General features: G+C 42.0%; 1 protein-coding gene across 1 annotated transcript in view; it reads left to right on the top strand.

Annotated features, from left to right (window-relative positions):
* Nucleotides 1-18,155, top strand: part of LOC138259603 (cadherin-related family member 3-like) — a 522,653-nt gene that overhangs the window by 162,957 nt on the left and 341,541 nt on the right. The window contains exons 5-6 of the mRNA XM_069207439.1: nt 3,505-3,611; nt 10,547-10,651. Of these exons, the coding sequence (XP_069063540.1) occupies nt 3,505-3,611; nt 10,547-10,651 (212 nt within the window). The remainder of the gene's footprint in view (nt 1-3,504; nt 3,612-10,546; nt 10,652-18,155) is intronic.

An 18,155-nucleotide genomic window follows, 5' to 3' on the forward strand; every position in this document is an offset into this window, starting at 1 on the left:
CTATCTCATCAATGAGATGCTAAAATGTGGCAGGAATATTGCAGGCTTGAAAAAAGGCATGATTTGATATTCAAACAATTCAAACCTAACGCCTTATTTAGAGTTTTTTAGATAGGATACTCTGTGAAAACTTGGTGAATATCCCATTTGCCTTGTTACAGTGCCATAAGCTATAAAGCACTTGTAATACTGCGAGCAGGACGTTTGTGATAGAGTATTCCTCCTGCCAAACTCCTAATAAGGCCCTTAATATGAAAGTTGTTTTTCATTCTGCTATCAGACTACAACTACACAATAAACTCCTTTGAGATCTAACTTTTAAGAAAATATGAGCATTTATGGTCTCATCTAATGAATTAGATATCTTTGGTGAAGTGTAACAATTCTTTACAGCAATTCAATTAAGAACCCTACAGAATGTATATCTTCTCAGTTCTCCCCATTTTTAGGTACAAAAAGCAATGAAAATAAAATGGAGACCACCAGGGCCTAGTAGATCTATTTGCTAAATTTTCATCTGGATACTATCTGAGATTTTCTGATTCAGTAACTGTATACACAAGGAATTTGTGTCCCCAGGGCCATATCATGATGGCTCTGTGCAGAACCAAGCTTCAGTTTTGTTGTACTTGAGGTATCTGAAGTTCAAATATATAATTCAGAACTTATCTGAGTCAATGCATGAACTTCAGACAGAGCAATATTTTCACTGCACTAAATCCAAGTAAATATAGAATACTGTGAGGTCACAGGTCAAATCCTTGTGTTACAGCACTGATTAAAGCAACCTTGTGAAAAAACAAAATTACCCAACTTGAGCCCTGTACTCATATTGGCTTACTCCACTCTGAGGATGTATCTGTAATTAGATGATCAGGTGTTTGAGTACAGTCTGCAGTCCAGATTTGCTGCATATAACATAATCCAAAATGCAAGTTCACTTTCACCTTTTAACCTCTTAGCTCTAATCTCTTAGTACGGAAAAGTGTTCTTTAATTGGAACTAGAATAGTCTCAACCCTTCTGAGAATGAAACATATATTATAAAGAAATATAATATAATAATATAATTATGTTTTGGTACTTCGAACATGTGAACTTCTTTGACTGTTGTTGACATCCATATATATCTTAGTTAGGCAAATGTATTAAGAAGCCACGAATGCAGTACAGCAACTGAAAATGCTGACCTGTGTTATGTGAAAGAGAGAGAGAGCACAATAGTGCAATATTGTTAGAAATGAGGTCTCTAGTTGGCAGTCGGTTTGCACCCTGTCCAAGTAGGAACCCCTTACTCTAGACAGGATAAGGGAGATACCCATTTCAGATAACCCCTGCTCACCCCCTTGGTAGCTTGGCTCGAGTAGTCAGGATTATCTCAGAAGCAATGTGTAAAGCATTTGCACATAACACACAGTATTACAATGAAAACATTACAAAAGGACAACACACCAGTTTTAGAAAAATAGCCACTATTTATCTGTGTAAAACAAGACCAAAATGAGAATGATTCAACTTACAGTAATAAAGATATGAATTTTGCAAGAATTAACTTAAAAATACAGTTCCTTGAAGTCGATAGCTCTGTCTGGGGCTATCACGGCATCGTGAACAACAAATCCAACAGTTCAGGCCAGCCACGTTGTCGTGGGCCAGCTACCTTGTCGGGAAGACATGCAAACAGTTCCTTGGAAATGTAGGGTGGGGTAAAGTGGTTTAGTGGTTTAGTGTGGGGTAAAATGTCCTCTCCTGAGTAGGATGGCCTGAGTGGGTTGTACTTAGCCCCTTCCTGAACTTGAAAGGGTAGCCTTAGAGCTGTACACAGCCATCAGCCCCTTCCTAATTTCAAAAGATACCTACCCTGTCATTAGCATATACAACTCACATCTGAGCATACCTGCTCCTTGCTTCACTAGACATATAGGAGCCAAACCCAGGAGAAAGAGAAGAACAAACCAGAACCAATTTTAGGGTTATCAAATGGATGTCCCTCACCCACAGGCTGACACTGGGTATAAAAGTGGCATCCCCAGAACCTGAAATCAGAACACCTTTGGGCATGAGAAGTCTGAAGAGGAAGTCAGGGCCTACTTGCCTTGAACCCAGGACCCCATAAGTAACTCCTAGGATAATTTAGCTGACTTCCTGTGTGAGATTCAGGGACATAACAAACTTCCAGAGGCTGTTCATGCTTCCCATCTGACCAGTCCCAATTGAACCTGATCTGGTCCCCTTTGCAGGCCTCTTTGGGAGTGAATCCTGACATCCTAAGGACTGTCTTCAAGGCCCCTGGACCCTCTCTCCCTGTTTGCCAGAAGAGTCCAACAGATCCTACCCAAAACCTTGTAAAGTTGAGAAGCTAACACTGGAAGGCTTTGTCTGATCTGATGCTGGCTGATGCACAGCCCCTAGAGCTAAGCTGCACAAATTCCAATAAAAATCTTCACTGGAACCTACCTAGAGCAATGCCAAGCTGCACAGAGGCAAGTAGCTCCTACCTTAAGGTTTCAGCATATCCAACAGCAAGTATCAAAGAAGATCCCCTCAATGTCATGCCACACGGATTTTGCACCGAGATCAGAAGGTAAAACTTCCATCAGGACACATTTGGTCCTGCATCCGACCTGATCTCCATTGCGGTTGGCCTCAACTTGTGACTTTGCTCCGGTCAATCACAAGCAGATACCTACAGTTGGTGCTGTTTTACCACAACCTTTAAAAACTCATAACTCAAGGTCTACTGAATAGATTCTTAGTTTTTTTTTTGCTGTCATTTTATTTATTAAAATATTCGTATTTTTCTAAACCTGACTACTTTGTGCCCAGCTACCAGAGGGTTAAGCACAGGTTTCAGTTAGTTGCTTTTGTGGTTTACACTGACGAGAACTGAGATTATTCTTTGAAGTGGGTTCTCATCCCTTTGAAGCAATATTCCGATTTCTTACACCCACATTGTACTAAATACTAGGATTCTCTGGCAACCATTTCGGACTCTGAATGGAAGTTTTAGGAAAGGATACCACTGTTGCCATCAGCAAGTCATTAACAGTGCGGTGTAATTTCAATCTTGTGTTGCACTTCTTTTCTTTGCCTTTACCTCCTCATGCTTTGCAGTCTGCTATTGCAACATTCCGTACACACTTTACACCTCTTTGCAAATATGCAAAGCATTGACACATCTGGGCGGAGTTTTGCAGCTGCACATTCCACATGGGTATCAGCACACATTGCTGCGGAAAGGTCATTGGTATCACTATTTTCCACCTTCGATTACATTTTACTTTTTCTTCATTGCACTTTCTTAATAGTCCGAAGGAATATAGCAAGTCATATTTGTGAAGCTGTTCAACCTTAATGTCTTGTCTTTTTTCTTGTCTGTTAACGATTTTACTCTGAAGAATTCTATTTTCAAATCAGTCTGCTTGATTGTTTGGCAGGTGCTTCTTTTTTTTTTTAAATAGTGCGCTTTAATCATAGAGTTCGGCTAATTTTCTTTTTTTTACAGTATTCCCTAGAAAATATATCACCAGGAGACAGTACTGCGTTTACCATAGATAATAATGGGGCTATTTCAACAGCGGAAACCTTTGATTATGATGCAGGCACTAAAAGGTGAGTGACTTAAGAAAGTGCAAGTAAGCGATGACTCTCAATATTGCACTGTGAACTGGATGGTTAGATGTTTCCAGAGGTTCTCTTCCATGCACAAAGGTGGCTACTTGTAGTCTTTCAGAGGTTGCCTCACCCTTGAGCACGATCTGTGACCAGGTGACTTCGCAGGAAGTGACGTCACTGACAGTACGTCGTAGGAGGATGCATAGCATTGCACAAAATATCATGATGCACGCATTGCGACCGGCAGTGGGGGATATTTATCAACACTCTGGGAGGCGGATAAATGCTGAGCTCGCTGGCTCTTCTAGAACTCCCTGCATCTGTCTCCCTTACCTTCTCCGTCTTCTGTGACTTTTATCGCTTTCCCGTCCCTTTCTCTCCCTCTTTTTTCCTCCTATTACATACCTGTCTCTTCATCGCCTGTCCCTGAGTTTGTCTGCCTCTCTTCCTCTCGTTCCCTCTTAAGTATCCTTTCCTCCATTCCAAGATATTTCGATCCGTCTGACGTCAGCTGTAATGCATCCTCTCCTGATTTTCATTGCATTGTGGTACTTATAGTGCCTTATTTGTAATGTGAAGTGGAAAACAACATTGGTTCGAATGCAAAGATAAAACTGGATTGTTAAACCTTCAGACACCTGACTTGTGAAAACTTGAGATTGCTGCCCCGAACTCGCGGTTCCTGTCGTACTGTTGCTTTCTCGCCTGAATCCCCACGATGTATCAGCATTTCACCCTGGCTTCTTTTTTAGGTAATTCATTCCCTAACCATTGTAGCTACTCTACCTTCTTTTAACTGTCTCATTTTTCCCTCTCCTTACATTAGTTTTTCCTCACTCCTCTCACTTTTCTTGCTTCCATTGTATTCCTACCTCCCAACCCTTACTAAGTTAAAAGAAAGTGCAGAGGCACAGCGGGACAGATTTACAAGGCCCCAGCGGCTCCTTGTGCCACACTAGTGTCATTTTTTTATGCTAATGTGGCTCAAGAAGGCAATTTTTGCGTCGCCATATTTACAAAGTGGCGGAATGCATGCCTTGAGCCACTTTGCGACCCCTTGTGCCACATTATGCCTGCATCAGGCAAGGGGGGCGTTCTGTCCTTAGGAGATCCACAAAAATGGCACAGTGACATCTACAAGTTTTGACAGCACCATTTTTGGCATCATTTTTAACACCTGCTCAGAGAAGGTGTTAAAATGACACACCCATATTAAACTATGGGCCTCCTTGCACTTTGCTCCAATAGCGTCAACATTTTTGACGTTAGTGAAGCTAAGCGCCGCAATAGCGTAAAACTGGCACATCAGTACTGCTGCCCCAGTTTCTTGTAAATCTGGCCCAGAGTTTTCTTACGAGGTCTCTGTTGTGCAGTTGAATGCAGTGGTTGCCGAATACTAAGGATGGCTAGTCTTGAGTCCTACGCATGCCTCTTTCTTACACCACCACACACTCCTGCCATCCCTACATCCTCTGTTATCATTGCTCTCTTCCCCCTTTCCTGCTTTTATTTCTACTGCTCAGGATCATATTTTCATGATGAAAAAAAGCACACACACCAAAAACGAGCATAGAGGTACCCCTATTTCCTCTCAATCCACACTCTTTCTCGTGTTCTCCTACTAACACTCTCCCACTAAGTTATACCTCTTACATTGGATCTTTTGGGTGGCCCATGTCATGTTTAAATAATTGCTCATGCGCTCTCACTTTTTTTGTAAATGTTCTTTTTTTTTGTGGAATTGAAAATGCACTACAAAATATGCCAGAAGGCAAAGGAAAACCAGGACTCGGGAATCTACTCACATTTGACATGAGGCAGCTTGAAATCTCATCCCTACCTCTTTCTGTGATGCATTTATTTTTCTCCATCCTCTCTGTTCCTCAGTTCTCTCACCCTTTCTACCTACTGGTTCTTTATCCATTCTCACTTACCAAATCCCCCTCCCCTCGTTTCTATTTCTCCTAGTACTTAGTGATGCTATTCCTTGTGCTACACGGACATAACTCAGGGGCGTGGCAGTCCGGCCGCAAGGTTTCACCTTTGAAGGGTGGCAGCTCAGGCCATTCTGTGCGTGCGATTGCCTCACAGCTGGTCGAAGCCTTTTTTCCACCGAGCTGAAGCTATAAAATAAACCTTGCAACTTTTTTGTTGTTGCTTCAGGGCTGGCTTTGGCTCTAGTGGAGCCCGGTCCAACAAACGTTTTTGGTGCCCCCCAATGGCCTCCTTCTCCACTTATCCCCTAACTACCACCCGTTGACAGTGCCTTTTATCTCACCATGGCCGTTTTCTCTCATGCATTTAATGTGTTTTATAGCACTACACATACCGATTTGGTGTGTCAGCGCACTTTAGTTCACACACACATTATACAGAGAGAATAAATCATACGTGTGTAAATCAGTTCAGAGGAAATACTACATAAATCAATTAGGATTACAAGGTGTATGAGTCACATGATATCCATAATAGTAGGCAGTACATTTTAAGAGTGTTTTCCCCTGAGAAGTACAAGCGCAGTATTTAAAATGTAGCATGGTGATTGTGCTGGCTTTACTAACAAGAATGTATTTCCACACAAACGAATCCTTTTTTTGTAAACAGTAGGATAATGAAAGGCAGGAGGGAAAAACATACCATTCTGCCCTATACCATGCAGTTTGCATGCAGCGCTTTGATGACAGTTCATAGGTAATTATGCTTTCTTAGGAGTGTACCTGATGAATTGCAAATAACAAAAGGATCTCTGTAACAAAAGCAGTAACCCACTGAGCTATTCACGTAAAATAGAGTTCTGTGATCGGCGTTGTAAACGTTCCTTTGAGAAGGTATATTGAGCCTCTGTGCTACTTTATGATGAGTCAGAACTGGCTGCACCCGTCACAACACCCTAAAGCTGACCCTGGTTGTTACTGTGAGGCCTCCCTGGAGCTGGACAGGGCCAAATGGGGTCACCGTTCCTGGAACCTCACAACCTGGCAACAGTTGCAGGTCTGACTGCCTCTGCACTTTCTTTTCATACCTATTGCTGTTTCACTTCTCTCCTTTATTGTGATGTGCCTGGTCTCTAATGGAAGGCCTGTACAAGGATAATCCAGAGGCCCAGAGAAGGTCTCTGTGATGCTTTCCCTGGGCTCATGGAGAGGAACTGGTCTTCTGTAGTGCAGTGCCATTGAAAGCTGATGTCACTATCTGTTGTCCCTATAGAGACTGCACTGTTCCTGGAGTGTTTTTGCTCTCTAATTTAAAAGATACAACAATAATTGCTTCACATGACTATTGTACAGGGGTGGCTCCTCCATTAGGGTGGAGGAGCATTGACCCCCGCCAGCAGCGGCAGCTGCAAAACGTTTAACAAAAAACAATAATAAACTGTGTTTATTATTGTTTTTTGGTAAAAGGTGCGGGGCAATGGGTGTGACAAGCAGTGAGGGGGTGTGCTGTGTGCAAGTTTGTTGGGCTGGCCTTCTCAGACCGGCGAAACACACAGGCGTAGTATGCTCTCTCCAGCCCAGCAACACAGTTGCCAGACTGGAGAAAGCCTGCACAGGCTCCCAGTCTGCCTGGGAGCACCCTAGCTGGGCGCTCTCAGCCAATCCTGACGCTGTTCTGAGCAGCATCAGGATTGGCGGCAGGACAGGCTGGGAGCATGTGCCTGCAGCCAGCAGAGGAGCGACGAGGGACAGAGGAGCGACACCAGCGGAGGAGGTTAGTGTTTTAAAAAAAAAAGTAATTACATTTTTATTCCCCCTATGCGCCGACTCTCCCCTTCTGCTTGCCATGAGCCGTGACTGCTATTGTATTCACATTCACATGATCCTAACTACACAGGTTATGAGAATAAATGTTCTTTAAAATACACACATTAGATCCTTCATCTAGCCCAGAAACCTTCTTAGAACTGTTCACAGAGAACCACTGTCAGATATTCATTTTAAGCATTCATTTTAAAGTCTATATTATAATGCACCCAATGCTACTTTGACATTAACTATGGGTGGTGTTGCAGTTTAGTTATCCCACTTCAGAATTAGCACCTGTAAGAGAGCTACAACATATGAACAAGCATAGCTGTCAAGTGTTCCCACCACTCCCCCTATTTCATATGAGGACAGTGCGCCCTCTGAAGCCATCATAACTATGCGTTGTGGGACATGTAGATATGATTAGACATTTTTGCTTTCATTCTTCTTCTGCATAGATTGTCGGCTACGCAAATACCAAATAATAACAATAAAAATCCTCAACTGGCTCAAGATGTCACACACAACATGAATACCACCTTGAACCCGAGCACACCAATCCTTCACCGTTGCCCATGCTGGAGATGTTACACACAACCTGAATGCCACTTTGCAGCTGTGCACACCAATCCTTCATGATTGCCCTTGCTCCTCGTGTTTTGTTAGGCAGGTTTACTTTTGCTGCTGTCGTACTCTGCCTGTTTTCATGAGAGAGACTTGTACAGCCATGGGCGGACTGAGAAACGTCAATGTCACTAATATGCTTTGGGCTTACTGCCCCTTGAGCAGCCCTACACTCTGTAAACAAGAGGTGTGCACAGCTGCTGGCCATGCTATCTGTGTTATGAGAAGGCTTGCACTTATACTTGGTTCCCATGCTACATCTGATTTTTATGAGTGAGGCTTGTACAGCTGTTGCATATGCCATCTTGGTTTTGTGAGGGAGGTTTAACCTGCTCTTGCAGCCTGTGCCGCATCACCTTTGTAATGGCCTGCTCACCTTCTCCATGCTTCCCATGTTGCATCTATTTTATGGTAGAAGCTTACACTGCTCCTTCCACCCCTGGCTGCATTTTTCTATTTTTCTGTGAGGGATGCTTGCTTTGCTTCTTGATTTTCGTGCTGCATCTGTTTTGGAATAGAGGCTCACACCTCTATTTGATTCTTTTGAAATGCCTGTTGTGTGAGGGAGGCTTGCACTGAACAACTATGAATTGTGATAATCACAATGAGGAATGAGTTCTGGGTTAACTTCTTGCATTTCTCAGTCTTTAGCCTCTTGATGTCCTGGTTTCTCATGTGGTGCTGTGCGCTGGAGGTGGTTCTTGAAGACGATGCAGGCTTTGAAGGAGAAATCAGAATTGCAATCTATGAAAGTGGTGGAGTGTGAAACATACCCTTGAATGCTAGCGATAGATGCCACATGTGTCCCCTTATGCCAAGAATTACATACAATAGGCTAGTGCTAAAATTTTCACATTGACTAAATTCATATTAGATGGGTGACCTTTATGACAAACATGACATCTAGGATTGTGGGATTAAAGTTACTTCCAGATGCGATTGAAAATCATTGTGATCAACTGAATTTGAGCAAAAATGAACATTTTTAAAGCATTAGAAGTGCTTTAAGAGGAGATGTGTTTGTTCCAGTTAGAGAGAGTACAGAATCTAAACCACCCCAAGACCTGCACAATTTGAAGCTCTTAGAACTTGGGAAGTTATTTCAAGACATGGAACGACAACTAAACTTGAGAATAGAATGAAGAAAGAAATTAAGAAATTAGCAGAAGCTAGATGGGATGAAAAACTGAAAATGTGGAGAGCAGATATGTTATATGGAGAAAGAATGTTTCCAGCTATTTCAAATGAAGAAAGTGAAAGCACTAAGCCTCAGACAAGAAAGAAACAGATACAAAGTCAGAGCACACAGCAGAAGATGAGAGCAAAAAGAAAGTTACACATGAGAGTGATTCAGAAGAAAAATTCATGAATCAGCTTTTGATGAGTCGTCCCCCACCTTATCATGCAGTTGAGACAGGAACGAGAAGTGAAGCAATACAAAATGTAGTTCCAAATGTGCCAACTTCTCCAGTTGAACAAACCTTGAATCAGATTGTTCCAGGTACACCTGTAAACTCAGTGATTCAAGTGCCCATGGTTTATCCACCACTCCCGACTGGGAATACAATTCAGCCTGAATCAAGTCCAGTTGTAAACTGAGTCCTTCAAAGACCGGTTGTGAATCAGGATATGCCAGGTCCTAATGCGAATCATTAGGACACCTATCGTGACTACGCCTGTGTGAAAATATGATCAGAATCAGCCTATGCCTATGTTTATGCCAGTTAGGACAGACAGTTCCTGAAATACCAGTTACATCTGCTGGGATATCAGAAATTGGTATGCAGAGATCAGTTTATTCAAATAAGTCAGAAATAGAGAGATCGGCTGCTCTTATTCCACCATTAAGGCCTACACGAATTGCAGAACCAAGTCAGATATAAAATCAAGCAGGATTTACTTTTGATACAAGGTTTCCACAGGGAACCCCATTTCCCCACATACCCAGACTGATCAGATCACAAGTGTACATTGCAGTGCCCCCCAAGCGCAGAAGTATCCCAGATAAATAATATCAGTTTGCAAGGTTTTGTTTGATGGTTCTACCACACCCTCTTGCTGAGTCAAAAGGTCCCTCAGCCTCCATGAGCATTAATTCCTGTGAAAGATGAACATTCTCTACCAATATCATGGCTTCTGACTTTTCCCAATGGTATTGTCATGATGAGTTGTGTTTGTCTAGGCTATCCTGGTAACAATGGTAAATAATGTGTCAACATTATCTGTAAAACAAAGGAAAACCTCAATAGTTCGAAAATTCTTAAAAAATCTTAGATATCATGAATTCATTAAACGCTACTAGTAAGATGTTATATTTTGGATCTAGCTGGTGTTTGTTGTACATGAGTATGTTTTGAAATCGTGTCTAAGAAAAACATGAATTCTATTGCATCTGCTTAGTAGATTTTGCGGCTTTCACCCACCGATCAGTGTTGTTTGCTCCAGCCAATTGCCCCTATTACTTTCTGGATTTCATACAGTGCCTTTAATTTGAAGTGATGATCTGAAACTGTGACGTTTTGTGAATTCAGTCATTTTACTAAACATATATATTTCTGTTGCCAGTTATACTTTAACCATAAAGGTATCGGATGGCGTTCTTTCCATTAATGGAAATGTGAAGGTCTTCATCACTAATGTGAATGACAATGACCCAGTACTTTTATGCACGTAAGTTTTTGCTAATTTGTTAATTAGTCTCATGATCAATAAATAACACTCAAGTTCTCATTATGTGTTAACAATGCGGTATGTGTTTTTTCTGTATCGCTCCTACTGTGGGTGGCAGTACTGAGGGAAGGACAGAGGAGAAACATGGGATGGAATGCCTGAAAATAATTCTAGAAAAGTCTTGTATAATTGATGTTTTTACCAAAGAGTGTACAAAATATTCGAAGAGGGTTAACTGTTGAAGCAATAACATAACCCTGACCATTTTACCCCAATTTAAATATGGATATTGAAACATCCCTAACTCCGTGGGGCCAGATTGGAGGAACCGACCAGGTTGTGATAATTTGCTCTGAGGTGTTATTTACCACTATGAAACATTTTATAATACAAATTAAAATCTTTCCTATAGTACAAATTTTTCGTGGCACTGCTATTTTGCAGCAGCAAAAATTATTTAAATTATGTTGCTTCAAAACAGCGCTGACCACCACGAAAATTAAGATAACAAAATATCACAAATTACTCTTTATACTATCGATGAGAAAATATCAACACTACAACAGGATAGTTTCTGTAATCCAGCAGAAATGGCTGGATTCACCTCATTAGGAAGAGCATGTTCTGCACTACACGTTGTTGTTGTGTTTTATGTGTGTTGTGAGCTGTGAGAACTGTTCATATATATGCTGTAAGAAGAGGCACTACTGCAAGACTATCTCAAATTAGAAGGAGTTTATCCTAAGAATGAGCACCACAACCTAATCTCCATCAAACGGTTAGTGTAAGGAATAGGTGCTGATGGGGTGTGTGAAATGCCACCCTCTTGGGCAGCACATGGTGCTGGAACTGGGTGGCAAGTGTGAGGGATTGGAACTCCTGAGCAGTGTAATCAACCACAATTTATGGGAATATTTAGGAGCACGCACTGAAGCAAAGTGTGATGAGCTTGCACTGAAAGACAGTGAAAGAAATTGACACTGATGGGTAGAATTAGGAGCTTGGACTGGTGACGGTCGGAGGATCTGACATAGGTGAACAGGACCACAAACTGCCTACTTTTAGTGGACACTGTGAGAGGTCCACTTCTAAAGACAGTTTCATGAGGTAGCACAATGTGGTTAAAGATCAGTGTGAGATGAGGGATAGCTCGTTGGGTGCAATGTGAGAAGAAGACATTGGTAGAAGTATGATGAGCTGTCACTGGTGAGTTGTGTGAGCAGTCGGAACTGAATGACAGAGTAAGGCCCAGGTTCTGCTGCGTTGTTCAAAGGTCTGGCACATTTGACCAATCTGGAAAACAGATTCTTGGACATTGTCGGTAGATGAGAGTGGGCCACAGTGGGTCAGAAGCAGTCACCAGTGGGCTGTGGTTCTCTTATTATTTGTAAAGAACACAAATTACTGTACAAGTGCAACTTCAATGAGCAAAACGTAGACAAACAACGAAAATGAAAATTTGTGATTTAAAACCCTCAAAAGAAACTAAACAAACATGCAAATTCTACCTAATAAAAATAAAAATAAAACAGCAGAATAAGTTAACACCAAGTGAAAGCTCTACAGCAGCAAGCTAGCACGAAATATCTCCCCTTTCACGCCAGAATGTATGGAATATTTATACCCCAGAAGCATTTTAAGTATGTTTTCTTTAATCTGCTCGTGATCCCTTCTGGAAGGATCATGGTCTGGGTTATCGGGCTGGATTGTTCCAGGATCATGTTTGATTGCATTAAGCTGGTCTTTTCCTAGAGTAACATAGTGGGGTAAGGCGATGAATTGACATGTAACCACCTATCACTTTTTTTGTTTTCCTGACTTTAATGGTTGGGAATGCAGCCAGACGGCTGCAACGGCGGTGGTGGCTGCTACATTCTAAAAGTGGTGCTGCATATAAAAATTGACATTAAAGATAAAAATAAGCTCCCTTTCTAGACGAGGTTTTGCAGCACACGTACACCCGAAGTTCCTCCTCCCTTGCGCTACATGCTGGACAATGGCACCCGAGCCAATCCAAGCACTGCTCTCTTGTTGCTTATGATGCTAAACAGCAAAAGCAGTGGCAGCCGCTGCCAAGAATGGCTGCTGGGGCAGCACGTGGAGCAGGCTGGGCAATAATAAAAAACAAAACACACCTTCTGACTTTCCTCCGCCGCTCTTGCAGTTCCTGACACCTCGTTGCTTGCCTTGCTTCCCTCCCCACCCAATCCAGGCGCTTCTCTCATGCTGATACACAGCACCGGATTGGGCTGAGTGGGCTGAAATGCCACTCATGGAGGGAGTGGGCGCCTGTGCTTGCTCTTCACCTGGCTGTGAAATACAGGTCAGTGGAGAATGCTAAGTGAGCATGTCAGTTTGGCCAGCCTCAGGCGGCTGGCCAAACTGACATGCACTCTTAGAGTGCACCACTACTCCTCCCTCTGACACAGAGGATGCTGGCCCCATCCTAGACTCAGCAAAAAAATAAAATTATAATAACTTCTTATCATTTTATTTTTCTGCTGCCTTTTAGCAGTTGAGCGACACTCGTCTGCCATAGTTGAGGGGTTACCCCTGAGCAAAAAAGCAGTGCTGAGACTGGTTGGAGCAGGCACACACAGTGCTCCATCAGACACCTACGGGGTGTGCCTCTGCTGCTCAGCTGCCTTTCAGCTGTTGATTGCAGGAGCCTGAACTGCGCATGTCACAGTGCCCACAGTGAAAACACTGGTCATTCTGGCATGTGCAATTTAGATGACACAGCCTCAGTAAGTCACACTGTATTGTTGCGATGCAGTTGGGAGGGGAGGTCAGTGGGTTAACATCCCCATGGTCCTACGGATGAACCGCCCCTGTACAAACTGTACATTGGTGAAGGTAAGCTATGCTTCTCAAGCCTTTCATCTGGGTGGTCTAAAAACAGTCCATACAAGACATTTATGCTAAAAACCAATAGTGTACTTACTGCAACAAATTACTGTGGCCTTACTGGAAGTTGATTAAGCTACTTGGGTGTTGCCTGCTCTGCCTGATCTCATTGCAGTTTTACAGTGCCAGGGTCCTAATACCAGCAACAACTGTCCATCAGAGGTGAAAAGTCTGGGGAGACAAAATAGAAAAAGCGCAATTGCTACAATTGGCAGCACAATCTATTGTCTAGGATGGTATTATCTGGTCCTTTTCAATGAATCTCCTTGCAAATATATGAAATGAGGGAGACACAAGCAATAATAGCCAACACATAAGGTTTAAAATCTGAACCAGCACCAAAGTTCAGTACTTGCAAATTCTGTGGTCATTACTTCAGCGCATCTAAGGGAATTACCAAGTGTCCTTACTGCCCAATTCTGGTATGACCAATAGCTTGATAAATATTGGGTCTTTACAGTATTCATGGCCCTAACCTTGATGAGCTTTGTTATTGTACAATTTGAGGGAGAGTTAGTTGAAATGAGGTGTTAGTTGATATGTGGTTACCATATAAATATGGGAAATGGCCTTTACTATGTGGCTGGAGCCACACAGACCGTAACCAAGAAGCATTACCAAGCTTGCCCTGAACCATGCATGTGCCTGAACCACGCAAATTAGTTGTTAAGGCACTATGCTTATGTGTGGTTCAGGCACACAGCGGGGAGAGGAACTCAGTGGACGTGTAAGTGGGGCTGGGTGGGGGGTCATTTTAATGACAGGGTGGGGTTGGAGGGCTGGGGGGAAGGGCCAGTTTTGGGAGGGGTCGAGTTTTTGTTTAAGAGGTCGGTGTTAGGGCTGAAGGTGGAGGGAGGCCGGGATAGTTTTTAGGGCAGGATAGGGTTGGAGGGCTGAGGCCGGTAGAGGGGGGACTGGCAGTTTTGAAGGACAATTTGGGGTACGTTAGCTTTTAGGGGTGGTGGGAGGTTTTAGGTCTTAGGGTGGGGAGGGTCTGGGGCCAGGTTTTGTGGGGGTGAATTTTTTCAGGGTGGAGGAATGTTTTAGGGCTCAGGACAGGTGGGGGTGGGGGGTTATTTTGTTTTAAGTGTGGGGGAAGGTTTTAGGCCTCAAGGCGGGTGGGTGGTTTCGGGGTAGTTGTTTGTTTTTTAACAAGGCCCATGGTTTTAGGGGGGGTCAGGCACTTTTTTTGCAGGGGCAGGATTTTAGGGCTTAGGGCAAGGAGGGGCTTAGGCTTTGGTTTGAGGGTTGAGGTTTTTAGGAGTGAGTGTAGTTTTAGGCCCAAGGGTGTATGGGGGTGCAGGGATACATTTTTATGCAAAGGGGAAGGGTTGTGTGGCTGAATCACACATGTGTTTTAGCACACAAACCTTTACTAGCCATGCTTTTTACAACAAGATTCCTTGTAAAGTCATGCATGGTAAAGGCATGCATGGTAAAGATGCAGATGTGGTGATTCCGTGTTGTTCAGCAATGTGTCGTTCTACCATGTGTGGTTCAGTCAGACAACCTATAAACGTGGAAGACGACTGGAACTCTAATTTTGGTCCATTGGACCAGGCTTTAAAGAGATGGCCCGTTTTACGACCTCAACTCAAGACAAACATTTTTGATTTGATGACCAGATTAGAGCTTCTGGACACAGTATGGTTGAAAAACCCATCGAAATCTGGCTATACATTTTAGTCTAATCATCATAAATCGTTTTCAAGAACGACTGTAGCACAAATACACTGGTTTGATCATTTTATGTTCTGTTATCATTTTATGTTACACTTACTCTAGATTCGAATAAAAAATACACATTTATTTATGCATTAACTTTGTACTCAGTTGTCATGAGCTGTATTAAGAATGTAGCACTAGACATTTTTTAATAAAACGTATGTTCAGACTCACGTCTTCGTAGTTTGGGACCTGTACAAGATTATTTGAAAACAATAGCAACACAACCAACTTTGCTTGAGAATGAGACAGACCGTGAATTTTATAAGTGGTATGCTAAGAGGGAATACGCCTCTAAACTTAAGGCCAAGATGTATGAGCAAGTACTGCCTAAAGTTATTTCTCAGCAAGAAACCATTTGTGAATTTAATTGATAATGATAATTAAATACATCAAAAGTTGATACACTTGCAAACTAAGATCAAAAGAACTGACGACCAGATATAGCTCATTAGGAAGCATGGTACAGATTAGCAGCTATAGCATCCTTCAACACAGGTGCAAGGAATTTCCAATAAATATCATGGCTGAAATGATCAGGAATAATAACATGGTTACACGGATGGAAGCATTTCTTGCTCAGATACCTAAGACTCAAACCAATTCTTCCAATGTACCTAAATTCCTGATCCTGACTATATAGATTATGAAAAATCTTTAAAAACTTAAAGCAGCCAGAGCAAATGGACTACCAATATGGAACACATATCTGTGACAAACCATGACACTCCTATAGCTGGTATGTGAAAAATGTGAACTGGTAGTTTTCATGAACATTGGCAAGAAGGTTTGGTTGTGATTTACTGAAACCCAAAGGAAGTCCTCCTAAATGCTCATCATGCCTCGCAATTTCTTTAATAAATAAGGCAAAATGTATTGCAGACTCTTTAATGAACATGTGCATTTCTCACAGAATTAATCTATACATGTGAAGCAGGATTTTATATTTATGGCCAAGACAACAATTACAATATTTCAGAAATAATGTATTCTGCTGCAGTAATTCTGCAACAACCTAACATGCTCACTTGATTTCTATCAATCATTCAATCAATCAGGCTTTATAAAGTGTGGCTAATCACCCAATAGGGTATCCAGGTCCTTGCAGGTCCTGAAGGCTTAGTCGAACCTCAAGGTCTTGAGGGCCATTCAGAATTCCAGAAGTGAGGTGATGGTCTGGAGGTGCATGGGGAGACTGTTCCAGGTTTTTGCTATGATGTGAGAGAAGGAGCATCCTTCACTTCTGTAGATGCGGAGAATATGGGCAAGTGAAAGGGAGGCAGAGCATAGTCTTCTGGATGGTTGGTGCTAGTTTAGGCAATGGTTAATGTACTTAGGTCTTTGGTTGTGTAGAGCCTTGTGTGCGTGGGTCAACAGCTTGAATTGGCTTCTCTTCTGTATATGGAGCCAGTGGAGTTGCTTGAGGTGGGGTGTGAAGTGGGATAGTCTGGGAAGGCCAAGGATGAGTCTGGCAGTGGCATTCTGTATGGTCTGAAGTCCCTGCAGGAGGTGTGCTGTGATTCCTATGTAGAGGGTGTTTCCATAGTCCAGTCACCTGGTGATGAGGGCCTGTGTCACAGTGCATCTTGTGTGTAGGAGTGGCCATTTGAAGATCAGTTTTGGTGCTGTGATTGCTGAGGAAGCCAGATTGGGAGATGTTGAGTAGCTGATCCTGCTTCAGGTATCTCATGAGTTGCTTTTTGATGATTTCTAATTTTCTGGAGACTGAAAAAAGCATTCAATACAGAGTCATTTTTATGTGAAGTAATGATGCATTATGAGATTCTAGTCAAGTTTAGAAAATACTTTAAAATCATTATATCAAGAACCTCATACTCACAATATATTTAGTAAGGTCAAAAGTCCATCCTTCATGATTAAAGAAGGTACAAGGCATGGATGTCTCACATCTCTTTTGAATGTTAACCTCTTCATAGAAATTCCTTAAACTGTGCTGCATTTGAGTACTGTTATCAACAGGTTTGGGCTATGTTCTGAACATTAATAAGGTTAAATTATCTGCCAGTGGGCTGCTTTTATTATGTAAATATCTGAGACCTTTGACAACAATTATGCCAATTGTGGATAGATTTGCAGGCCTTTTTTGGCTTAGGTTTAATGTTACTACTGCTAAGATTGCATAATGACATAGAAGAGTTGATCAAGTTTAATACTCAGACGGTGCATGAGATTGTGATTAACAAGGAAATAAATAATTATTAACATTTACCTTTATCACTAGTTCTGATAATTAACTACATAAAATAGCAATCCCTTGAATGTTTTCTTGCAGCATTTTTTCACTTAAAAAAATGCTTTTTGATAAGCTTGAAACAAGTATTAATCAATCTACCTGGAAGAACAAAATTCCTAATTATTGCGCAGAGAAAGCTGATGGGCAAGCATGTTGAAGCCATCTAGCCCAGTCAGACAACCCCGGTGTTACTAGGCAGAAAGGCTGCACAGCAGATAATTTTTGCTACCTCTCGACAGATGTGAGAGATTTCAGTTACACTATTTGTCAGATTAAATACATTCTATGAATCAAAGTGAATTTCCAACCAAATGCAATAGACTAAAGTTTAAAAAAAAATTAAACTGAATACTTAAGATACCATATGTATTTGGTGGGACATTCAGAACACATTAAAGCGAATTAGATAAATAACACTTTCGGTCATCTGAGTTAGAAAAGACTTCCCTTTCTCTAAGATCCCTAGCAGCAACTTGAGTTTATTAAAGTATGTTGCATGTTATGAGTATTTAGACACTGATTTAGAGTTTGGTGGACACAGTATTTGGTCACAAAAGCGTCCCTGCCCACCACCACCCATCTCATTTAGAGAAAGGTGGACTTAAGAATTCCATCAAC

The sequence above is a fragment of the Pleurodeles waltl genome, chromosome 9, assembly GCF_031143425.1.
Source record: "Pleurodeles waltl isolate 20211129_DDA chromosome 9, aPleWal1.hap1.20221129, whole genome shotgun sequence".
In the NCBI taxonomy this organism is placed as follows: Eukaryota; Metazoa; Chordata; class Amphibia; order Caudata; family Salamandridae; genus Pleurodeles; species Pleurodeles waltl.